Genomic DNA, 26202 nt, shown 5'->3' on the forward strand with positions numbered 1-26202 from the left:
TTCTGAAGAGTATTGAGGAGGGCTGCCAATTATGTCTCTGATTGAACCGTCATCTTTCAGCTTGTCTTGAATGAGGAAATCTCAGCATGGTTCAGAAATGAAACAGCTGCCACAGAGTCAGATGTCTGGAATGGTGTAATAGTCCCTAGTGGCATGAAGTAAATCAGCACATATTGAAAGGGAAATTTTCTAAGGCTTTATGTATGGAATTACCATTTCCCCAGCAAAATTCCCACCCAAGTGGGACCCATGGGAGCCCAGATAAGAGCTTATGAAGAGCCTGGTTCTAAACCGTGGGTCTCCAAAGGCCACGTGCTGACTGAAAGAACCACAACAACCTGCCCAGACATGCAATTTCAGCCCCATTTCTCAGGCCTCAATGGAAGCCTGCCTGCTGGCAGACAACTAACACCAACTTAGTTAAGTGTTAGATTTGGCTGTGAAGTTTGGCTCTCAGAGCACATTGCCGTTTGGGTGGAAGAAGCCTCGTGGGGACTGGTCTGGGCTTTAGCTCAGGTATGTGGCCAATCATGGAGTGACCTGGCACCTGGCATTTCAACCCACTGAGCTCTGCTTCCTTCATCTCTTTTCTATTCTGTGAAAGAACAGGCCAGCTCTGCCCACATCAGGGGTAGTTTGAAGATCCGAAGGGGGGGGGGGGAGGGAGACAAAGAGATAGCACAGTGGTAGGGAGTTTGCCTTGCACTCAGCTGAACCAGGACAGACAGTAGTTCAAATCCTGGCATCCCATATGGTCCCCCAAGCCTGTCAGGAGCGATTTCTGAGCACAGAGTCAGGAGTAACCCCTGAGCGCTGTTGGGTGTGACCCAAAAACCAAACCAAGCCAAAACAAAACAAAAACAGAGACAGGGGTTTGAGGCCTATAGATGAACTTTGACCTGCATGGTTCTCTTCACACACAAATTGTTTTGTCCTGCCACTTGACCTTGTAAACTGTGAATTTAACCTCCCACTCTTTCTCTTTTGTTTTTGAGTCACACCTGGCAGCGGGGCTCAGAGGTTACTCCTAGCCTGCTTGGGAGACTATATGGGATACTGGGATTCGAACCAGGGTATGTCCTGTGTTGGCTGTGTGCAAGGCAAAACACCTTACCATTGTGCTATCGCTCCAGCGTCCCCCCTTTTTTATTTTTGTCATCTCCCACTCTTGTATATGAACCTCTGGAGAAACTCATACTCAAATCCAAAACTTATTTATGTGTAGTTGCCCTATTTATTTATCTTCAGAACTCTCTGGAGGGCAGGGGAGAAATTGTGAGAAAATAAAAAACAGATCTTGAGAGACGGAGCCCAGGGCCACAGAGAAGTCCCATCCTAGAGTTCATTTTTCCCCAGGTAAATCCATAGGTAAAGATTCTGGCTCCAAATTAGGTACATGGTTCTCTAAATGCTTCCTGTCCTCTGTATCTCCTCCCTTTGCATATGTGTTCCAGCCCTGGACTGAAAATCCATGTGCCTCTAAATATCATGCATATGATATACATTTAGAACACATTTATAAGAGAGGAAAATAAAAACAGTATCACGCTCTGATCACCCCAAGTTTCTGAAACAGCACATTTACTGTATTTCCACAAGTCTATAAGCCATTTCCCCCAAGACATATTCATTGTTCAGTTCTCACACAGAAAAAAAAATCTCTGTCAGTTAAAGTGTGACACTATACTTCTATTTCCTGTCAATTTGAGCCACATCTTGACTTCACAGATGTTAAAATGTGAAAGAGGGGCCGGGCGGTGGCGCTGGAGGTAAGGTGCCTGCCTTGCCTGCGCTAGCCTAGGACGGACCGCGGTTCGATCCCCCGGCATCCCATATGGTCCCCCAAGAAGCCAGGAGCAACTTCTGAGCACATAGCCAGGAGTAACCCCTGAGCGTCACAGGGTGTGGCCCAAAAACCAAAAAAAAAAAAATGTGAAAGAGAGGACATGCAGCATGTTGACCTTTTCCAAAAAGCAAAGCCAAGCCCCAGGCTAGGGCGCATAATTGATATCTGTGTCTCATGACACAGATGCCTTGAATGTGTGAGACCTGGGTTTGATTCGAAGAACTGCAAAAGAATGAAAAGTAATGATAATTCTTTGTAAGGGGTGAGTTGGGGCATTGGCCACACTTTGTGGTGTTCAAAGGCTTTCTTTACCTAACTCTAGTCAGGATCACTTCTGGTGTTGCTCAGGGAACCATATGCTATGTGAAATTCAAACCAGGATTGCACTGCCTTCAGCCAAATGCCAGGAAGTGACTTAACCTTTGTACTATCCCTTCATTCCAAGTTCTTTTGGTTTTGATGTCTCTATGATTAGCAAACTTCAAAAAGGTCTTATTTTCAGTTTCAACTCTTTAACATTTATACACATTATGTTATTGTGCTTTTATTTACAGAGTGAAGGGCACATTAACTCTATTTTTTCCTATGGATCCTGTAATACAAAGTGTTTCTGGGTTTGAATATAGCTTTAGATTAGTGCAGATTGTCAAACACTCCTCAGAACCCAAATTATATTAACGTGGATGTTTCTTGTTTATTACAAGATTTATGAGAGTAAGAGAGTTTATATATGTGTGTGTATATATATATATATATTATTTGTTTGTTTTGTTTTGTTTGGGGGCCACCGCCAGTGACAAGTGACACTTAGAGGTTACTCCTGACGCTGCACTCAGAAATCACTCCTGGCTCAGGGGACCATATGGGATGCTGGGAATCGAACCGAGGTCCATCCTGGGTCAGCTGTGTGCAAAGCAAATGCCCTATTGCCATGCTACCACTCCGGCCCATGTATTTCATTATTTAAAAATAAAATGCTGAGGGCCAGAGAGATAGCATGGAGGTAGTGCACTTGCCTTGCATGCAGAAGGATGGTGGTTTGAATCCCGGCATCCCGGGCCCGGAGAGATAGCACAGCGGCGTTTGCCTTGCAAGTAGCCGATCCAGGACCAAAGGTGGTTGGTTCGAATCCCGGTGTCCCATATGGTCCCCCGTGCCTGCCAGGAGCTATTTCTGAGCAGACAGCCAGGAGTAACCCCTGAGCACTGCTGGGTGTGACCCAAAAACCAAAAAAAAAAAAAAAAAAAAAAAAGATCTGAATCCCGGCATCCCATATGGTCCCCTGAGCCTGACAGGAGCGATTTCTGAGCGTAGAGCCTCTGCACTGCCGGGTATGATCCAAAAATACAAAAAAAATGAAATGCTTTACATATTTACATCTCATTCATGTGCAGGGCCCATGCTAATCTTCTCTGTCTTTCTATTTAATCTTTGTTCTGCTGAAGAAGCTATATATAAAGTAAGAACATTTTAAGGGCATTTCTTGTATCTAATGTGTTTTCTTTCTCCCACTTCTGCTTATGTTTTTAAATTTTTTAATCATTTTTGTTGATGCTTGTGGAGTTTCATTAATACTTGAGTTGGCTCTTTGTTGTGTTATTCTGGTTGTCCATAGTTCAGGTAAAGCAACTGAACTATGAGTTACCCACCATATAGAGAGATTGGGCATAAATAGGCTTGCATGATGAAAGTACTTGATGATATTTTCATGAAATGCAAGGCAGGAAACAACACAGGGAAAGAGAAATTCCACTCTTCTGACAACCCTTTGTAAATACATTTGCACTTGTCCTTTCGTTTGGATTTTCCTTGTTCACAAATCCTACAGTTTGAGAAATCCGACTGATTTCTGACCTGTTGTTCAGTCTCCATGGTGTGTGTGTGTGTGTGTGAGAGAGAGAGAGTGGGGGGGAGAGAGAGAGAGAGAAAGAGAGAGAGAGAGCGCTAAACCCAAGTCTTCACATATTTGAGACAAATGCAGTACCACTGAATTAGGTTTTCACATTCTTCCTGGATATTGAGACATTATTTACACACACATGCGCGCACAATTTCTAAAGACAGACCCAGGATTATGCCTGAAAGAAGAAGAATGATCCAAGCTTCTGTATTTCTGTGTGTACTTCCTCGTAATCACTTTGGCACCAGGATTCACAGTGTCCCAGGCCACTGTGGGATGATCAATGCCAGCGGTGGTGTGGAGTACAATAATTCATCCACTCTTTTCTCCCCTACAGTCCGAGTATTACTACGAGTACACTGAGTGTGACAGCACAGGTTCCAGGTGGAGGGTCGCCTTGCCGCACGTCCCAGGCCAGTGCACCAGCCTCCCAGATCCTGTCAAGGGCACCGAGTGCTGTAAGTGCCATTTGGTTCACCAGCTTTTGCCCAGCTAGGCTCGTCCTAATGGCATCCCTCCCTTCCAGCCCCCACATTAGTCCCACCCTCAATCCTTTTGCAAGTTAGCCTTGAAATGCTAGTTTATGGATCAAACTGAGTATCTGAACTTGCTTTTCTTTATTTATTTTGGTTTGGGGACCACATGCAGCAGCACTCAAAGGTTACTGATGGATTGTGTTCAGGGATCACTCCTGGAAGTAATTGGAGAACCCAAAGGGGTACAGGAATAGAACCTGAGTTGGTTGCATGCAAAGAAAATGCCTTACCACCTCTATTGTCTCTCTGGTCCTGAACTTGCTTTTCTTTTTTTTTTTTTTTTTTTTTTTTTGGTGTTTGGGCCACACCCGGCGTTGCTTAGAGGTTACTCCTGGCTGTCTGCTTAGAAATAGCTCCTGGCAGGCACGGGGGACCATATGGGACACCGGGATTCGAACCAACCACCTTTGGTCCTGGATCGGCTGCTTGCAAGGCAAACGCCGCTGTGCTATCTCTCCGGGCCCTGAACTTGTTTTTTTGTAGGTATTTTTTTAATGTAACCCCAAAAGGGCTTAAAGGGACTAAATTCCAGCTGTGTGCCCCAAACACCTGGTTTCTATGTACATGCTTCTCTCTCTAATCTCCAGCTACAATCTGTCATTAGACAAGATTGCAGTCTTCCAATTTTGAAAAGGAAGCCCGAGAAAATGAATTTTTGCAGAGAAAGAAAGATCTTGAACATGCCCTGGGCATGGCTTTGGGGAACAGGAATCTTCCCAGGTATGAATTGGCAGAGCTGTGATTGAGGTGGTGTCTTGCCTGCAGTGTCCAGCCCCATCCCCTCTGACTCTGCTCACAACCGCTGGACATTTGGAAACTATTTCAAATGCAAGGGTTGTCCATAAAACACAGGCTCTTGAATACTGAGATTGATTGGTGGGAGAAGGGACCACATTCAGCAGTGCCAAGGGTTTACTCTCAGCTCTGTACTCGGAACACTCCGGCAGGTGTGGGGGACAATATCAGGTTTGATATTCAATACATGGGGGTTGAACCTGGGTAAGCCACATGCAAGCCAAGTATGTTGCCTGCTGTATTGTCTCTCTGGCCCTTGAATAGTAGACAGAACACATTGAAATACTAAAATAGGGGCTGGATAGATAGCATGGAGGTAGGGCGTTTGCCTTGCTTGCAAAAGATGGTGGTTCGAATCCCAGCATCCCATATGGTCCCCCGAGTCTGCCAGGAGCGATTTCTGAGCATAGAACCAGGAGTAAACCCTGAGCACTATCAGGTGTGACCCCTCCCCCCCCAAAAAAAAAACTAAAATAAGCTTAACTTTGTACCTGGCTCAGTAGGAGGCCAAATAAGTGTTTATTAAGTGTCAGACTGGATATTACTAAGACCTCTGCAGAACCCAATGTGACTACTGGTGAAAAATGAAAACAAGTCACCATCGGTCCACTTGATTGTACGAGCTTCCTGATGCTAATGTTCTACTGAAAAGAGTGGCCACACACTTTTTTTTTGGGGGGGGGGGAAACCTTTCTGAAACTTCTGCTGAAATTGTGCCTGTCACTGGTCCTTTATCCCTGGAGAAGCTCAGACTCTAGTGGTAATCCACATCCAACTGGTATAATATGGGGCTAAAGAGATAGTAGAACAGGCCCTTGCCTAGACACGTGGCCAATGGAGATTTGATCCCTGTCACTGCATATAGTCCCCTGATCACTAACAGGAATCTTCCCTAAGCATAGAGCCAGAAGTAAGCCCTGATTACAGCAAGGTGTGGTCCCACAACTAAAATAAACAAAATGAACAGGTGAAATAGGAGATGAAGGTAAATAATAGTTGAAGAGTTGGTCAAACTAGTTGAAGACAGAACCGATGCTTTGCATGTGGAAGGCCAGTACCATATGGTCCACCAAACTGAGCACAGATTCACGACTAAGTCCTTAGCACCACTGGGTATGACCCTCAAACAAACAAATGGAAAAATAAATGGGAGTTAAGAACCAAAGCATATAGAATGACTGGACCCCTGAGCACTGTGCAGAAGTAGCTCCTGAGTGCTGCTGGGAATGGCATTTTTCTAGAGCAAATGTTTTGGGGTAGAACAACACCAGGCACATGCAGGGAAGGGCATGTGGTTTGGGTAGCAGTGAGGGAAGTTGAAGTCTGGAATAGCAGGAAAATGAGGTTGGAGAAATTGGAGCAGATTTCGAACATTAAGCCAAATGGGTTTTTTGTTTGTTTGTTTGTTTGGTTTTAGTTTTTGGGCCTACCCTGTGACACTCAGGGCTTACTCCTGCTATGCACTCAGAAATTTCTCCTGGCTCAGGGAACTATAGGTGGGATGCTGGGGATCTAATTGCGGTCTGTCCTGGGTCAGCCGCATGCAAGGCAAATGCCCTACTACTGTGCTATCGCTTTATGGCTGTTTGTGTATAATTACAGGGGTATGATTGGTTATGTTTGCGGGGAAGTAGCATCTTTCTGTGCTTTAGGAAGATGCCTCTGAGCCACAGAATGGACAGAAACAAGCATTAGGGGCCAGAGCGGTAGCATAAGCAATGGGGTGTCTGCCTTGCACGCGCTAACCTCGGTTCGATCCCCCCGTGTCCCATATGGATCCCCAAAGCCAGGAGTAATTTCTGAGCACATAGCCAGGAGTAAGCCCTGAGCATCAACAGGTGATGGGCAAAAAACAAACAAACAAACAAAAGACAGACAGAAAGAAAGAAGAGAGAGAGAGAGAGAGAGAAGAAGGAAGGAAGGAAGGAAGGAGGGAGGGAGGGAGGGTGGGAGGAAGGGAGGAAGGGAGGGAGGGAGGAAGGGAGGAAGGAAGGGAGGTGGGAGGGAGGGAGGGGAAAAGGGGAAAAGGGGAAAAGGGGGAAAGGGGAAAAGGGGAAGGGGAAAGGAAAGGAAAGAAAAGGAAAGGAAAAAGAAAAGAAAGTAAAGAAGGAAGGAAGAAAAAAGAAAGAGAGAAAGAAAGAAAGAAAAGAAAGAAAGAAAGAAAGAAAGAAAGAAAGAAAGAAAGAAAGAAAGAAAGAAAGAAAGAAAGAAAGAAAGAAAGAAAGAAAGAAAGAAAGAAGGAAGGAAGGAAGGAAGGGAAAGAAAGGAAGGAAAAGAAAGAAAGAAAGAAAGGAAAAGAAAGAAAGAAAGAAAGAGAGAAAGAAAGAAAGAAAGAAAGAAAGAAAGAAGAAAGAAAAAAGAAAGAAAGAAAGAAAGAAAGAAAGAAAGAGAGACACTCCACATGCCAGGATTTCGTGGGCTTTTGACTGGTATGATGGGGGCTCTGGGCAGGACAGCTAGCCATAGGACCCTGGGCTGACCACTTTGTCCAGGAGAGCATGATTCCCCCCACACCAGGCGGGTCTTCAGGGCCACGCCTGGTTAATCGGGCCTTGGGGGGAGGGGGTGTGAGATTCCTCCCTAGGCATCCAAAAACTGCAGGGGCTTGGCTGGGCCCAGAACACTCCGAATGCCAGGATTTCTTGGTGTGTTTGCCTGGTATGTTGGGGGCTCTGGGCAGGACAGCTGGCCATAGGACCCCTGGGCTGACCACTTACAACTTAGTCCAGGGGAACAAGATTCCCCCACACCAGGCGGGTCTTCAGGGCCACGCCTGGTTAATCGGGCCCTGGGGGGAGGGGGTGAGAAATCCTTCCTAGGCATCCAAAAACCACAGAGGCTCGGCTGGGACCAGAACACTCCACATGCCAGGATTTCGTGGGCTTTTGACTGGTATGATGGGGGCTCTGGGCAGGACAGCTAGCCATAGGACCCTGGGCTGACCACTTTGTCCAGGAGAGCATGATTCCCCCCACACCAGGCGGGTCTTCAGGGCCACGCCGGGTTAATCGGGCCTTGGGGGGGGGGGGTGAGAGATTCCTCCCTAGGCATCCAAAAACTGCAGGGGCTTGGCTGGGCCCAGAACACTCCGAATGCCAGGATTTCTTGGTGTGTTTGCCTGGTATGTTGGGGGCTCTGGGCAGGACAGCTGGCCATAGGACCCCTGGGCTGACCACTTAGTCCAGGGGAACAAGATTCCCCCACACCAGGCGGGTCTTCAGGGCCACGCCTGGTTAATCGGGCCCTGGGGGGGAGGGGTGAGAAATCCTTCCTAGGCATCCAAAAACCACAGAGGCTCGGCTGGGACCAGAACACTCCACATGCCAGGATTCGTGGGCTTTTGACTGGTATGATGGGGGCTCTGGGCAGGACAGCTAGCCATAGGACCCTGGGCTGACCACTTTGTCCAGGAGAGCATGATTCCCCCCACACCAGGCGGGTCTTCAGGGCCACGCCGGGTTAATCGGGCCTTGGGGGGAGGGGGTGAGAGATTCCTCCCTAGGCATCCAAAAACTGCAGGGGCTTGGCTGGGCCCAGAACACTCCGAATGCCAGGATTTCTTGGTGTGTTTGCCTGGTATGTTGGGGGCTCTGGGCAGGACAGCTGGCCATAGGACCCCTGGGCTGACCACTTAGTCCAGGGGAACAAGATTCCCCCACACCAGGCGGGTCTTCAGGGCCACGCCTGGTTAATCGGGCCCTGGGGGGAGGGGGTGAGAAATCCTTCCTAGGCATCCAAAAAACCACAGAGGCTCGGCTGGGACCAGAACACTCCACATGCCAGGATTTCGTGGGCTTTTGACTGGTATGATGGGGGCTCTGGGCAGGACAGCTAGCCATAGGACCCTGGGCTGACCACTTTGTCCAGGAGAGCATGATTCCCCCCACACCAGGCGGGTCTTCAGGGCCACGCCTGGTTAATCGGGCCTTGGGGGGAGGGGGTGAGAGATTCCTCCCTAGGCATCCAAAAACTGCAGGGGCTTGGCTGGGCCCAGAACACTCCGAATGCCAGGATTTCTTGGTGTGTTTGCCTGGTATGTTGGGGGCTCTGGGCAGGACAGCTGGCCATAGGACCCCTGGGCTGACCACTTAGTCCAGGGGAACAAGATTCCCCCACACCAGGCGGGTCTTCAGGGCCACGCCTGGTTAATCGGGCCCTGGGGGGAGGGGGTGAGAAATCCTTCCTAGGCATCCAAAAACCACAGAGGCTCGGCTGGGACCAGAACACTCCACATGCCAGGATTTCGTGGGCTTTTGACTGGTATGATGGGGGCTCTGGGCAGGACAGCTAGCCATAGGACCCTGGGCTGACCACTTTGTCCAGGAGAGCATGATTCCCCCCACACCAGGCGGGTCTTCAGGGCCACGCCTGGTTAATCGGGCCTTGGGGGGAGGGGGTGAGAGATTCCTCCCTAGGCATCCAAAAACTACAGAACCGCGCGGGGGCTTACGCCCCCGCGCGTACTTCATGTATTTCATGTATTCAGAATATCCCTTATTCTTATGTTATGTTTTCCGTATACAGAATGTTTATTTTGTATTCTCCCCTTTCCCACACCCCTACAAAGCTCTTTTTCACTCCTTAACTCTCTAACCCCTTCTCAAACATCACTAATCTAGTTTTCTCTTTTTAACTTCAGTAGTGTAGAATCGTAATCACAGTCCAAAGCTGTGCATTGTGTATGACAACCCCAAACTGTTTCAAGATACATAAAATGGACACGTATTTCTTTAGAATATTTTGTGTTTCTTCTCTGACAGCTATAATTCTTACTAAATGTTGTCTTATACAGTGATGATTCTAACCACTTTTTATCTTCTCTTTTTAAGCTGTTTAACAAGTAATTTTGGTGGAAGAGTCCCCCAGTTTAATGCTTATGATTGAGTCATGTCAATGGAATCATTGTAATTGTTCTTATGGCTCCCATATGCGCCAATAACACCATGTGGCATTGCTTCTTATTTGCATAGGCACATTAAAATGGGAAAATAGTATAAATACAAATAAGATCCTATCTAATAGAGATTAGAACACACAAACCTTGCAGTGCAGAGGGACCTTACACCCTGAACATTGACATAACGACCTGGCACAGACCTCAGAAGAAAGGGCATATTCCATTCTCCCCTGAACCAGGAAAGCCATCCACGAAACATCCAGGCTGGTCTATAACATCACCTGGAAGCAATCCTCTAACATGGAAGACCTACACTGCTCAGACTTCGACCTGCTCAAAAGAGACTTCCCTTAACACTGAGAAGACTTAACAACAACAACGACCGGCTTACAGGACAGGGCTCCCTGCATTGCCCTTTGATTGTGAGGTGAAAGGAGAGGATGCTCCACGTCCTGACTTCAATGTAAGATATGCAGATTCCAGGATCTTTAATACAGAAACATGATACCAACAACAGAGACTGTGTGAAAAATAAAAGTGTGTTGGCACTACAGACAATGTATTGGATTGGACGATCTAGCTTGCTTGGAGCCTAGACTTGGTCTTGTGCCAGGAAACTTCAGGGGTCTGGTCTCTTTGTACTTAGGCCAAGGTTATTTCTTTCCATGCTCCTCATATTTTGATGGGCCTATGCAAACAACAATTGCCACTCTAACACCATTCTTACTGTGCTCCTTTGACTCTAATCCTTAAAAAGAACTCACTTAAAATTTGAGGTTAACTTAAGCTAATATGCATGTATATGGAAATGTAAGAAAATACTATGCCTGTAATGTTTAAGGAGTTACGTAAGTTTTATGGCTTTAGATTGCCTTGTGTACTGTTAAGAAATATTATAATGTGTTACAATCTGGGGACTTGAGGGACAAAGTAATTGTACATGGATTCTGTCTTATTTATCTTAATGTTCTTTGGCTGAAATTTCAAAGTTAATATATCAGCAAGGGGACTTCTGAGAATTATGTTATGGGTGATTGTCCTTCCACTGTAACTTTACCTTGTCCTCTTACTTTGCACCCTTGTTCTCATAATTAAAAATAAAAATTTAAATAAAAAAAAAAAAAAAAAAAAAAAAAAAAAAAAGGAAAGAAAAAAAAAAAAAAAAAAATAAAGAAAAGTGAAAGAAAAGAGAAGAAAGAAAGAAAGAAAGAAAGAAAAGAAAGAAAAGAAAGAAAGAAAGAAAGAAAGAAAGAAAGAAAGAAAGAAAGAAAGAAAGAAAGAAAAGAAAGAAAGAAAGAAAGAAAGAAGGAAGGAAGGAAGGGAAAGAAAGGAAGGAAAAGAAAGAAAGAAAGAAAGAGAAAGAAAGAAAGGAAGGAAGGAAGGGAAAGAAAGGAAGGAAAAGAAAGAAAGAAAGAAAGAGAAAGAAAGAAAAGAAGAAAGAAAAAGAAAAGAAGAAAGAAAAAGAAGCACAAGAAAGTTGAGGAGGACATTATCTTGGCTGGCCTCATAGGACAGGAGATTCCCAAAGCTGCTGTTGGCAGCGAAACAGAAAAAAAAAATCACACACTACAGGGGAACATCAAAGCTGAAAGGGTGTGCACTGTGCTAGGGTCTGCACCAAAGACCTTTGGGTTCCTTTCTGAAGCTCCCAACTGCTAGATACGACATGGTCAGGAAAAGCCCAAAGTCCCAGAGCAGTGCCACAGTCTGAAATTTTTTTTATTTAGTAAGAGGTTTATTGATATATATTTTATCTGTAATAAAATTTATCCTGTAAATATATAAAATTCATGAAATTCATGGTTCTCACATTTTTTGGTGTGTGTGTGTGTGTGTGTGTGTGTGTGTGTGTGTGTGTGTGTGTGTGTGTGTGTGTGTGTGGTTTTTGGGTCACATCCGGCAGTGCTCAGGGGAATCCTCTGGCTCAATGCTCAGAAATTGCTCCTGGCAGGCACGGGGGACAATATGGGAAGCCGGATTCGAACTGATGACCTTCTGCATGAAAGGCAAATGCCTTACCTCCATGCTATCTCTCCAGCCCCGGTTCTCACATTTTTTAAAGATGAACTTTGGGTCTGAGGAGATGATACAGCAGATAAAGAGACTGCCTTGCTTAAGACCAACCCAGTTTTATTCCTGGTACCCCCTAAGGTCCCCTAAGTACCCCTAGGAATCACTCCTGATCACAGAGGTAGGAATAGCCCCTGAACACTATTAGCTGTGACCTCAACACACAGAGGAAATACTTCCATTTTAAAAATAATATTGGGGGCGGGGCGGTGGTGCAAATGGTAGGGTATTTGTTTTGCACGCAATAATCTAGGACCGTGGTTCGATCCCCTGGTGTCCCATATGGTCCCCCAAGCTAGGGGCTATTCCTGAGCGCATAGCCAGGAGTAACCCTTGAGTGTCAGCAGGTGTGCCCCCCCAAAAAAAACAAAAAAACAAAAAAAAAACATATTATTGAGGGCCAGAGCTATAGCATAGCAGGTAGGGCATTTGCCTTGTACGTGGCTAACCCAAGTTTGATTTCCAGCATCCTATATGGTCCCACACACCTGCCAGGATTAATTTCTGAGCACAGACCTGGGGTAATCCCCTGAGCACTGCCAAGTAAGGACCAGAACCTCCAAAATTCATACTGGGAGGTAGCAATAGTACAGTAGATAAGGCACTTACCTTGCACAAGGTGCACCTAGGTTCAATTCCCAGTATCCCAAATAGTCCCCTGATATTTGTTCCTGGGTACAGAGTCAGGAGCAAGCCTTTAACACCTCTGGATGTGGCCCCCCCCCCAAAAAAAAGAAAAGTACAAGGGATGTGCAGGTTAGTTTATTAAATTGTTTCCCATGGCCCTTCACTGATGCTGTTGTGGGTGTTGTGATATCTGGAGTTACACAGCCTAGCTGCGGAATTCTAAGGGAACCCACACTAGGTGAGGTGAAAACATACACTCAGCCATATGCCCCCTTCAAGGCCTGCAGTCCTCTGGCATGTGCTCCTGGGGTGGGGTGGGGTGGTCACACTTTGAGCTGAGGCAAGCAAGTTGTGGATGTGGTGCTTGCCAGGATGTCAATGGGTTCCCACATGTGTCCACCAGAGGTCCCACTTCCTTGCCATGGTGCTCACTGAGCACCATACACTTTTTTAAGTGCTCACACACCTCTGGCTATGTGATGGCTGGAGCAGGGATCACAGACAGCATAGCTTCCAGAATTCTGCTCAGTGCGTGTGGACACCAGAGATTTAAACTTGTGGCATTATACTTGCAAAACAGGGACTCTAAGCTGCTGCACTGCTCCTCCGGGCCAGAGGTTTTAACACAATTCACAGATTTGCATAACCAGGTCTAACCTCAAAATATTTTTTTTTCCTGGGGCGAGGGTGACCATACCTGGCTGAGCTTGAAGGATCATATGGTACCAGGGATTGAAATCAGGACTTCCGCAGGCAAAGCATATGCTCTAGCTTTTTGGATCATGTCTCCAGTTCCTTAGAATTCTTTTTCTTTCTTTCTTTCTTTCTTTCTTTCTTTCTTTCTTTCTTTCTTTCTTTCTTTCTTTCTTTCTTTCTTTCTTTCTTTCTTTTCTTTCTTTTTCTTTCTTTCTTTCTTTCCTTCCTTCCTTCCTTCCTTCCTTCCTTCCTTCCTTCCTTCCTTCCTTCCTTCCTTCCTTCCTTCCTTTCTTTCTTCCTTCCTTTCTTTCTTTCTTTCTTTCCTTCCTTTCTTCCTTCCTTCCTTCCTTCCTCCCTTCCTCCCTTCCTCCCTTCCTCCCTTCCTCCCTTCCTCCCTTCCTTCCTTCCTTCCTCCCTTCCTCCCTTCCTCCCTCCCTTCCTCCCTTCCTCCCTCCCTCCTCCCTCCCTCCCCCTCCCTCCCTTCCTCCCTCCCTCCCTCCCCTCTTTCCTTCCTTCCTTCTTTCTTTTTTTTTTTTTTTTTTGGTTTTTGGGCCACACCCTGTAATGCTCAGGGGTTACTCCTGGCTATGAGCTCAGAAGTCGCTCCTGGCTTGGGGGACCATATGGGACGCCGGGGGATCGAACCGCGGTCCGTCCAAGGCTAGTGCAGGCAAGGCAGGCACCTTACCTTTAGCGCCACCGCCCGGCCCCTTTCTTCCTTCCTTCCTTCCTTCCTTCCTTCCTTCCTTCCTTCCTTCCTTCCTTCCTTCCTTCCTTCCTTCCTTCCTTCCTTCCTCCCTCCCTCCCTCCCTCCCTCCCTCCCTCCCTCTTTCCTTCCTTCCTTCTTTTTTTTTTTTTTTTTTTTTTTGGTTTTTGGGCCACACCCTGTAATGCTCAGGGGTTACTCCTGGCTATGAGCTCAGAAGTCGCTCCTGGCTTGGGGGACCATATGGGACGCCGGGGGATCGAACCGCGGTCCGTCCAAGGCTAGTGCAGGCAAGGCAGGCACCTTACCTTTAGCGCCACCGCCCGGCCCCTTTCTTTCTTTCTTTCTTTCTTTCTTTCTTTCTTTCTTTCTTTCTTTCTTTCTTTCTTTCTTTCTTTCTTTCTTTCTTTCTTTCTTTCTTTCTTTCTTTCTTTCTTTCTTTCTTTCTTTCTTTCTTTCTTTCTTTCTTCCTTCCTTCCTTCCTTCCTTCCTTCCTTCCTTCCTTTCTTTCTTTCTTCCTTTCTTCCTCCCTTCCTCCCTCCCTCCCTTCCTCCCTCCCTCCCTTCCTCCCTCCCTCCCTTCCTCCCTCCCTTCCTCCCTCCCTCCCTCCCTCCCTCTTTCCTTCCTTCCTTCCTTCCTCCCTCCCTCCCTCTTTCCGTCCTTCCTTCCTTCCTTCCTTACTTCCTTCCTTCCTTCCTTTCTTTCTTTCTTTCTTTCTTTCTTTCTTTCTTTCTTTCTTTCTTTCTTTCTTTCTTTCTTTCTTTCTTTCTTTCTTTCTTTTGGTTTTTGAGTCACACCCAGCAGCACTCAGGGTTTACTCCTGGCTCTATGCTCAGAAATCGCTCCTGGCAGGCTTGGGGGACCATATGGGATGCCGGGATTCGAACCAATGACCTTCTGCAGGAAAGGCAAACACCTTACCTCCATGCTATCTCTCTGGTCCCAGTTAGAATATTTTCTTTCTCCCTCCCTCCCTCCTTGCCTTTTCCTTTCTTTTACTTCCTCCCTCTTTCCCTCCATACTTCCATAACTCTTTTTTATTGTTGTTGTTTTGTTTTTGGGCCACACCTGTTGACACTCAGGAGTTACTCCTGGCTATGTGCTCAGAAATAGCTCCTGGAGGGGCTGGAGAGATAGCACAGTGGTAAGGCGTTTGCCTTGCATGCAGAAGAATGGTGGTTCGAATCATGGCATCCCATATGGTTCCCTGAGCCTGTTGGGGCGATATCTGAGCATAGAGCCAGGAGTAACCCCTGAGCGTTGCCGGGTGTGACCCCCCCCAAAAAAAGAAGAAATAGCTCCTGACTTAGGGGGACCATATGGGAGGCCAAGGGATTGAACCTCGGTCTATCCTAGGCTAGTGCGCACCTTACCACTTGTGCCTCCACTCTGGTCCCGCCTCCATAATTCTTTTCTTTCTTTGTTTCTTTCTTTTTCTTCCTTTCTTTTCTTTCCTTTTTTTTCTTCCTTTCTTTCCCTTTTCTTTTCTTCCTCTCTTTCCTTCTTTCTTTCTTTCTCTCTCTTTCTTTCCTTCCTTTCTTCCTTTCTTCTTTTTTTCAGTTCTTTCTTGCTTTCTTTTTTCCCTTTTTTCTTTTATTCCTGGATCTTGACACATGCAAGGCATGCATGCACTCTCACTGAGCTCCCTGCCCAGTCCCCATAAGCCCTGCAATAGCCTCATGTTTATGAGTAATCAGTCCATAAATCCAGTCCCTAGTGCCACTCCATCACTTGGGCACAAGTCTAGATTTAGGTTCTCAGCTCCTCCCTGGATATTCCCTACTGCCCACTTTCCCTGAGCTGGCTGGGCCTCAGCCCCTGACCCTGTCCCTACTCTGTGTTCCAGCTTTCTCCTGCAAAGCTGGAGAGTTTCTGGACATGAAGGACCAGTCATGTAAGCCGTGTGCCCAGGGCCAATATTCCCTCGGAACGGGCATCAGGTTTGATGAGTGGGAAGAGCTACCTCACGGTTTTGCCACCCTGTCGACCAACATTGAGATGGATGATAATACTGAGTCGCCTGAGAACTGCACATCGTGAGTCCTCCCTTTTGCTTCACCTGCCCATGTTGGGAAAGGGCTACAGAGAACACTCAGTGGCCCCCTGTTTGCTCAGGTTGGACAAGGGCAGAGGCAGTTCCCCATGGCACTCGGGGATGTAATGTTGGCCTCATCCACTCACAGACAGGCTTGTATTCGGGGTGTGGAGAGCCTTTCAAGCACCATTGCAAGCCGTATTGTGACAGAGGTTGAATTTGGGGCCTCCACACACCAAACATGCTTTCCAACCCTTTGCTCTCTCTCCCCAGCCTCAATACATATCTTTTATTCGAAGCTAAGAAATTTCCTCCTATATTGGTTGCAATAAGGATACAATGAGGTGGCATGTAAGGACTTTAAACCCAGGCACAACATCATTACTTGGTCATCATTGCACATGAAATGAGTTTCATCATCAAACTCTGACAAAAATTAGAAAAGTGGGGCTGAAGAGATAGCACAGCATTTGCCTTGCATGCAGCTGATCCAGGACAGATGGTGGTTTGAATCTTGGCATCCCATATGGTCCCTCAAACCTGCCAGGAGCGATTTCTGAGTGCAGAGTAATCCCTGAGCACTGCCAGGTGTGACCCCAAAACAACAACAACCAAAAAAAAAAATCAGAAAAGTGTGTCTTTTGCCAGTGTAGCCCACTCCTGGTCCTTTTAATTATTCATCCAGCTCCAGGAGTTATTTCAGCTGATGCTGTGGAATACATCAGCAGTTAGTGTTGTCTCTTTAGACAAGAAGAAATCGATACCAGGAGGTTGGCCAGGCTTTCTCGGATGAGCTTAGCTGAGGCGTGCTTCTACCTGAGAATGTTATTGAAGAGCTGGATGTACTGTGTTATTTTGACAAACACACAGGAAACCCGTGGACTAATTTGAGGTCCCCTTAGCTGACTATTATTAATTCTGGAGAATTGATCTCAGTGAATTAGTGGGATTGTTTTTGATCACCATCTCCCATATTCATCTTGTTTAATCTGGTTCCTCCCTATATGTCAGGCTCAGGGGCTCAGTGCCGCAGACACAGCAGTCAGCAAGAACAGCTTATGCTCTACCCCCACAGTTTCTATAAACCAGCAAAGAAGGGCAGGAGTGATAGCACAGCATTAGGGATTTGCCTTGGATGTGGCCGACCCAGGATGGACCTCGGTTCGATCCCCGGCATCTCATATGGACCCCCAAGACAGGAGTGATTTCTGATTTCTGAGCACATAGCCAAGAGTAACTCCTGAGCACCACTGGGTGTGGCCACAAACAAACAAAAAAAGCCAGCAAGGAAGGTCGATAGTTAAAGAAGCATAGAGGGTTGCCAGAATACTAGTATAGTGGGTAGGGCATTGCTTTGTATGTGGTAAATCTGGGTTCAATCCCTGGCATCCCACATGGTCCTCTGAGCACCACCAGGAGTGATTCCCAAGTATAGAACTTGTTATAAGCCCTGAGCACTGCTGGGAATGGCCACACTCCAAAATCTGCAGCCAGAGAGATAGTACTTAAGTTGTTTAAGGTGCTTGCCTCTCATGTGACCAATCCAAGTTGAAGCCATAGCACCATATATGATTCCTGAGTACTATTGGGAGTGACCCCCAAGTGTACTGCATATGATTCCCCTGTGCATAGAGCCAGTAATAGTTCCTCCATACTATTAAACATGGCCCAAAACACCCCCATCCAAAAATGTAGTAAATAAAAATTATGGTTGGGGAGGTAGCTTAAAGGGTTAGAATACATGTTTTGCATACGGGAATCCTGCAGCTGGACCCCAATATCACATAGTCCCAGAGGACTACTGGGAACAATTCTTGAGCATCAGGCCATCAGAAATTTGTAATTCCTCCAAAACAAAAAATGACAAAAAAAAATCCAAATATGATCAAAAAAAGGATACAAACTATAAATTAATAAAAAAAAGATATGCAGTCCCATTAATATTTCTTAAGTAGGGGGCTGGAGAGATAGCACAGTGGTAGGGCATTTGCTTTGCATGCACCCAACCCAGGACAAACCTGAGTTTGATTCCCAGCATCCCATATGGTTTCCCGAGCCTGCCAGCACTGATTTCTGAGCTCAGAGCCAGGAGTTACCCTGAGCCTGATCAGATGTGACTCAAAAAAAAAAAAAATAGGGCCCAGAGAGATAGCACAGCGGCGTTTGCCTAGCAAGCAGCCGATCCAGGACCAAAGGTGGTTGGTTCGAATCTCGGTGTCCCATATGGTCCCCCGTGCCTGCCAGGAGCTATTTCTGAGCAGACAGCCAGGAGTAACCCCTGAGCACCGCCGGGTGTGGCCCAAAAACCAAAACAAACAAACAAACAAACAATCATTTTAAGCCCAAGGGCCTGGAATGTGGCTCTATGGTAGAGCCTGTCCTAGGTTTAATTACCAACACTGCAACAACAACAAAAAAAAGAATTCAAAACCTAAAGAGACTCTCTCCTACCACATCATACAGGCAACAGTTTTCAAGTTGAACTATTCCAACTTTGGGAAGTACATGGAACAACAAGAGTTCATACACTTCCAGTGGTAGGGGATGAGGTTGGAGGCTCAGATGCCTTTTAACCAGCCCAGCTATTCTGTTCTCGGGCATTCCATTCAGACATATATATGAGACAGAAACTAGAATGCACTTAACAGTGTGTGTGTGTGCAATGACAAAAAAAACTAAACTGCACAAAACCCAAAATAAAGTATTCATAATTAAGCAATGTGTGGGGCTGGAGAGATAGCACAACAGATAAGGCACTTGCCTTGCACTCAGCCAATCCAGGTTCCTTCCCTGGCATTTGTTTTTGGTTGTTATGAGTCCATTTCTGGCAGTGATTGGCCTGGGGAGGTAGTCAGGAATCACAGGCCACATCCAGTAATGCTGGGAGTCATACTGTATTAGGCATTGGATTTAGGGCCTTGCACAAACTTCTCTGTATTTGAGCCATATTTGGCAAAACTCTGGACTTCTGGCTCTATGCTCAGAGATCACTCCTGTGACCTTAGGGGACCATATAGGGTGCTGGGAATCGTACACAGGTGGGCCACGTGCAAGGCCAATGCCCTACCCACTGTAATATCTCTACCCCACTCCCCTCGTCACATGTTGGACCTGAGCTTTACCACTTGAACCACATCTCCAAGGTCTGATGATACTTCTTTTTTTTTGGGGGGGTGTCACACCTGCAACACTCAGGGGTTACTCCTGACTATGCTCAGGGGACCATATAGGATGCCGAGATTCGAACTACTGACCTTTTACATGCAAGGCAAATGCCTTACTTCCATGCTATCTCTCCAGCTCCTGATGATTCTTCTTAAGCAAAGTGATAGGTCTTTTTATTTTGTTTTTTTTTTTGTTGTTTTTTTTTGGTTTTTGGGCCACACCCTGTGACGCTCAGGGGTTACTCCTGGCTATGCGCTCAGAAGTTGCTCCTGGCTTCTTGGGGGACCATATGGGACGCCGGGGGATCGAACCGCGGTCCGTCCTAGGCTAGCAGGCAAGGCAGGCACCTTACCTCCAGCGCCACCGCCCGGCCCCTTTATTTTGTTTTGTTTCACAAAACGGTTGTACTCAGGCTTACTTCTGGTCCTGTTCTGAAATTATTCCTGGTTAGCTCAGTTGAACATATGGAATGCTGGGGATCTAACCCAGGTCAGCCGCTGCAAGGCAAACACCCTAACCACTATGCAATCGCTCCAGCCCCAAAGATCCTTAAATATCTTTTAATATTTATGAGAGCCTAGACTCAGATGGGAAGGGAAAAATGGTAAAAGCATATACAGGATGTCTCAGATTAGGCGGCATTTATTCTAAAGACCAAGTAGGAATTAAACCAAGAAGGGAGAGTGGCACTTGTTCTGACAAATGGAACAGTACGAGGGAACTCAGAAGCTGGAGGAAAAGATGAAAAGCAATTCTCAAGGCTAGAGTCTAGAAAGTGGGCGAGAGCCTGACACCTCTCTGAAGGGCAGCAGGGGAAACTAGGGTGCTCAGTAGGGAGTGGGGACTCAAGTTTCCTTCTGGAGGACATTTCACTGAGAGCACAGCATGCAGGAATTAGAAGTAGTTGGAGGGGTTGCAGGGAGCCAGCTACAAGAAGGTTGGTTCAGAGGGGAGGGGTTCAGATAATGAAAACAAAGACACTGATGCTTCGACTAGGTTGATTGTTTCTGGGGTCCTCTGTCCTTGCTAACTTCCCATAAAAATAAGCTTTGTAAAACACCTAGAAATGGGCATTTCCAGAAACCAGAGAGATAACAAGAGTTAAAGTGCTTTCCATAGCTGGCCAGGGTTCAAGTCCCAGCAACACATATGGTCTCCCAAGCCCTGCCTGGAGTGACCCCTGGGTGGACTTCTGAGTTCTAAAGCGGGACTTCTTTTGACAGCTTTGATATTTATTTACTTGCTTTGTTTGTTTGCTTGTTTTGGGGGGCATATCCTGCAGTGCTCAGGGACTACTCCTGATTCTGCACTCAGAAATCACTCTTAACTGGGGGACCATATGTGATGCCAGGGATTGAACCCGCATTCATCCTGGGTCAGCTGCATGCAAGGAAAACGCTCTACCACTGTACTACCACTCTGGCCCCATACTTTTTTTTTTTTTTTTTTGGTTTTTGGGTCACACCCGGCAGCGCTCAGGTGTTACTCCTGGTTCCTCGCTCAGAAATTGCTCCTGGCAGGCTCGGGAGACCATATGGGATGCCGGAATTTGAACCAATGACCGTCTGCATGAAAGGCAAATGCCTTACCTCCATGCTATCTCTCTGGCCCCTTGACCCCATACTTTTTAATTATTTTTGTGGTGCTAGAAATTGAACCCAAAGCCCAACACATGCCAGACAGATATTGGTTATGCTGCTAAACCACATTCTGAACCTCTGTGTTTAAATCTTAGCCCTATCACTTGCTGTGTTGGTGATCTTGGGCCAGTTCCTGAATCAAATCTTAGAATAAAATCAAAGACTGACATGCCTTGCATGAATTTAACCCCAGTTCAATCCCTGGCACCGATAAGAGTCTCTGAGCATAGAGCCAGGAGTAAGCACTGAACACACCTGGGTAGAGCCCACACTCTCCTCCCTAATTACCTCTCAACCCTCCAAAAAAAGAAATAAGAAAAACAGGATGATAAAGCTGGTAGCTAAGTGCTTGGTTGAGGGTAAGTGACGCAGAAATGCTTTCCCTTGTCCTTTCCTCTCCTGCTGCTGATTGCTGGATGCTTCTCCAACTGTAGGGTCTTTTCCACTTGGCTTCCTTTTGGTGTCCCCCCCCCCCCCCGGCGGTGCTCAGGGGTTACTCCTGGCTGTCTGCTCAGAAATAGCTCCTGGCAGTCACGAGGGACCATATGGGACACTGGGATTCGAACCAACCACCTTTGGTCCTGAATCGGCTGCTTGCAAGGCAAACACCGCTGTGCTATCTCTCCGGGTTCTTGGTTTCCTTTTGGGAATTGCACCTTCACCTGCTCTGATCAGGAAACCATGCTTCTACTAGGTGTCCCAACATCTGCCTATGATTTTCAAATCCAGTTCTCCAGTAGTTCACAGCACCAAGCCTCAGCAAGGCCCCTTTTTCCTCCCAGGTCCAAGTGGATCCCCCTGGGTGACTACATCTCCTCCAACACGGATGAGTGCACAGCCACACTCATGTATGCTGTGGACCTGAAGCAGTCTGGCACCGTGAGCTTCGAATACTACTACCCGGACTCCAACATTATCTTTGAGTTTTTTGTAAGCCCCTGACCATAAGGGTGGGTGGACTTTTCCAGGCATCAAGGGCAGCTGAGTTTGGGAGATCTCCTGGCTGTTTCCTTCATCCCCTTGCAGGGAGAGATGAGGGCAAAATGGCTTAGCAAAATGAGGAGAACGATAGTAGTGCATGGCCTCTGCTGGGATGAGTGGAGATTGGGAGGGGGTTAGGTGTTTGTCCTTGTTCTCATATGAAACCCATATGTAAACATGGGTGATAAGCTGATGCCTTATGTCTGATGCCCACTAATGTTTTATGTGTCTCACTGGCCTCAGCCTCACTGCAAGGCTCATGCGTTCTGCTCGAGTTCCTCAAGGAAACTGTGCAATTCTTCTCATCTAGGGGGACCCTCTTCGGGGCTGGGGTGACTAGGGAGAAAGAACCGGATTCCTTAAAAATCTAAGGACTTCCATTCCAAACTCCTGCTGCCTCAGGTTCAGAATGACCAGTGCCAGCCCAATGCAGATGAATCCAGGTGGATGAAAACCACAGAAAAAGGATGGGAGTTCCACAGCGTGAGTCTCAACCCAGAAAAGGGACAAGGGGGGCCAGAAGAGAAAGCATGGAGGTAGGCCTTGCATGCAGAAGGATGGTGGTTCGAATCCCATATGGTCCCCGAGCCTGCCAGGAGTGATTTCTGAGTGTAAAGCCAGGAGTAACCCCTGAGCATTGCCGGGGTGACCCAAAAAATAAAAATAAATAAAGGAACAAGGGGTCTTTTACTCTCTACCCACGGCTGTACCACTTCCCTACTGTCCTGGAGTTTGTCTGTCTGTCTGTCTGTCTGTCTGTCTGTCTGTCTGTCACCCTTCCTGAGACTTTGGGTTTACCTGTTGTTTTTCTAGTTAGATCTCAATGATCAGCAGCTTTTCTTTGGCCTAGGTTGGGGAGTGGATCAACACAGCCAGAGCAGAATGAGAGAATTCCAGGATTCATGTGTGTGGATCCTCTGTGACCTAAGGGAGAGGGGGGGAGAGGGCATGAAAAAGTTGTCTGAGGAGGCTTGTAGAAAAGGCAAAGCCAAAACCATTGAGAGAGCAGAACAGGCACCTGAGGCCTCAGGAATCTGTCCTCTCTCTCCAGCTCATTCCCTCTCCCTGTCTCTGGATTTTAGGTGGAGCTAAATCGAGGCAACAATGTCCTCTATTGGAGAACCACAGCCTTCTCTGCGTGGTCCAAAGTGCCCAAGCCTGTGCTAGTGAGAAACATTGCCATCACAGGTAGCCAAGAGATAGGTCTGAGGGTTGAGGCCGACTTCCAGCCTCAAGACTGTGAGGAGTGGGTGTCCCCCATGGGACACCACCTCAACTCAGTACTTGCTTCTCTCTGTTGTCTTTTCTCCCTAGGGGTGGCCTACACTTCCGAGTGCTTCCCCTGCAAGCCAGGCACCTATGCAGACAAGCAGGGCTCTTCTTCCTGCAAACTCTGCCCAGCCAATACTTATTCCAACAGGGGCGAGACATCCTGTCAGCAGTGTGACCCTGACAAGTACTCAGGTGAGAGTGAGGCGGTGGTAGCTGGGGGCTGAGACAACAAGCAGGGAGAAACAGGAAGCTGAGCCTTCTCATCTCTTGCTCTCTGGACCCTGCAAAAGCCTGGACAGAATACACTTTACCAGTTTAAAAGTAAAATTATTCAGTCCACAATTTGCCAGATTTCTAAGTGCTTATCTGTGACCCAAAGAAACTAAGGTCCTTGTCCTGATGGAATTATTTAGGTCCTAATTAGGGGAAGGCAGATGTGTGCAATAACTATAGGAGAAGGGAATACAGTGGGTAGGGCACTTTGCGTTGCCTGTGACTAATTTTGGTTCTATCCCCAGCACTACATCTTGTCCCCAAGGACTACCCAGAGAAACCCCCTGAACATAGAGCCTTAAAACCCAAACAACAACAACAACAAACTAACTATAATAAATAATCAATGTAGAACAAACTAGGTAGGATGCTAGATAGTAAAAGGGCCATAGTGTAGCAAAAAGAAAACCCCACTTGAGGCTTCAGGAATTAGGAAAGTTGGGATATGGAGGCTGCATTTTCTCCAAAGCAGTGAATTTTTTTTTATCTTAAAGAAAATGTTGGGAAAGGGATACATACCAAACTGTGCTCAGGGGTCCAGGGGCCACTTCTGGTGATTCTCAGTTAGCCAGGCCAGGAGGTTTAATACTTAGATCCAGTGAGGTCACAACACTGCTTGGGCCACCAAAGTCTGTGCTCAGGAGTGTTCAGAGTTTGGTCCTGCACTTTATAAGGCAAATACCCCTCAACCCTGAGGTCTCTCTCTTACCCCAATTGGTGACTTTTGGAGAAGAGGTACAGGAACATACTGTACCAGGTTTTTGTTTTGTTTTGTTTTGTTTTGTTTTTGGGCCACACCCGGCGGTGCTCAGGGGTTACTCCTGGCTGTCTGCTCAGAAATAGCTCCTGGCAGGCACGGGGGACCATATGGGACACCGGGATTCGAACCAACCACCTTTGGTCCTGGATCAGCTGCTTGCAAGGCAAACGCCGCTGTGCTATCTCTCCGGGCCCCTGTACCAGGTTTTACTCAGGTTTTACTCCTGGTTCTGTGCTTAGGAATCATTCCTGACAGTAGTCAGAGGATCGTATATAGTGCTAAGATCAGCCATGTACAAAGCAAGCACTTTAACCCTTTTACTATCTCTCCAGCCCAATGTTATATTTTTTAAAAAGGAAAAAATTTTAATTATAACTGGTAGCTACAATCAGGAATAAGATATAATTTTATATATTTTCATTACTTTCTCTGGGCCACAATGGTGCTGAGGGATTACATCATGCTCTGAGTTCAGGATCACTTCTGATGAGACTTGGGGGGACTATGTTGGGTGCTAGAGATCAAACCTGGGCCAGTCACATACAAGGCAAGTACTTACCCATATATTTTTATTTCTTTTTTATTTTAATTTTATCAAAACTGTTGTTTCAATAAATAGTTGAGTTTCAGACATACAATGATCAGGCCAATCCTACCACCAGTGTCGACCTCCCTTTACCAATGTTCCCCAGATGCATCCCATACCACCCCCTTTACCCCCCAGGCTGCTAGTATAATAGACCCATTTTTAGATAGTTAAAGTTTGTGTCTTTAGTTTTCATTGTTGTTGCCTTTGGCTTGGATAATTAGTTCTGTTCTTTTTTGGTGGGGTGGGTCACACTCAGCGGTACTCAGGGGTTACTCCTGGCTTTGCACTCAGAAATCACTCCTGGCTGGCTTGGGAGACCATATGGGGTGCCAGGATTCCAACCACCATTTGTCCTGGGTCAGCAGCGTGCAAAGCAAATGCCCTACCGCTGTGCTATCTCTCTGGCCCTGAGTTCTGTCCTTTTTTAACATTACCAATGCACATAAAATCACTTGGCCCCCAACCTTCCATATTAGTGTTTCTCCTTTTCTACTCAGTTTCTTTCCTTTTCCTCCCTATATTCTGGAGCCAACAATGTTCAAGACAACTACCATTTAGACCATTGCATTTTTTCATGCAGTTATTATAAATATCACATATAAGTGATATCAATCTGTATTTATCTTTCTTCTTCTGGCTTACTTCATTTAACATAATATCTTCCAGTTCCATCTCTGTTGCAGCAAACTGCATGATTGTCATTTCTTACAGGTCTATAGTATTCCATTGCACATACATATCACATCTTCATGATCCATTCATCTATTGTTGGATGTCTAGGTTGATTCCAAGTCTTAGCTATTGTACTGAGTGCTGTAATGAATAGCAGTGTGCATACATCCTTTTGAATGAATGTTTTTACTGTCCTGGGGATAGATTACTTTTAAATGGGCCCGGAGAGATAGCACATCGGTGTTTGCCTTGCAAGCAGCCGATCCAGGACCAAAGGTGGTTGGTTCGAATCCCGGTGTCCCATATGGTCCCCCGTGCCTGCCAGGAGCTATTTCTGAGCAGACAGCCAGGAATACTCCCTGAGCACTGCCTGGTGTGGCCGAAAAACCAAAAAAAAAAAAAAAAAAAAAGATTACTTTTAAATATTATTCCCAACATTCATTTAGAAGAGTTATAGGACACATGGATGAGCAAAAGATTCATGTGTCAAAGGTTAAAGAGAGGAGTTAACATCTTTTATCAGTCAGAGTAATATTGGGGTTCGAATGGACATTTTGAAAGTAGTGGGTTTCTTTAAACATAATTTGAAAACCAAGAGGACAGATGAAAATGGCCTGTCCCACAGTACTGGATAGTTCCTTCAAGCATCCCACCTTGACAAAGAAAAATTAGTCATTTTAGGAGTCTATAGATAGCAGGACTCTGGGACAAGATAGCAATGCCCCCATAGAGGCATGGGGCA

The 26202-nt window shown here is 46.4% G+C and overlaps 1 protein-coding gene and 1 pseudogene across 1 annotated transcript in view; one reads left to right on the forward strand and one right to left on the reverse strand.

Annotated features, from left to right (window-relative positions):
* ELAPOR1 (endosome-lysosome associated apoptosis and autophagy regulator 1) overlaps positions 1-26202 on the forward strand; it is a 111618-nt gene that overhangs the window by 56774 nt on the left and 28642 nt on the right. The window contains exons 2-7 of the mRNA XM_049765669.1: positions 4084-4204; positions 15920-16109; positions 21696-21843; positions 22297-22377; positions 22977-23082; positions 23209-23358. Coding sequence (XP_049621626.1) covers positions 4084-4204; positions 15920-16109; positions 21696-21843; positions 22297-22377; positions 22977-23082; positions 23209-23358 — 796 coding nt within the window. The remainder of the gene's footprint in view (positions 1-4083; positions 4205-15919; positions 16110-21695; positions 21844-22296; positions 22378-22976; positions 23083-23208; positions 23359-26202) is intronic.
* Positions 3196-3293, reverse strand: LOC125997732 (uncharacterized; annotated as a pseudogene).

This window comes from Suncus etruscus, chromosome 19 (genome assembly GCF_024139225.1).
Source record: "Suncus etruscus isolate mSunEtr1 chromosome 19, mSunEtr1.pri.cur, whole genome shotgun sequence".
In the NCBI taxonomy this organism is placed as follows: domain Eukaryota; kingdom Metazoa; phylum Chordata; class Mammalia; order Eulipotyphla; family Soricidae; genus Suncus; species Suncus etruscus.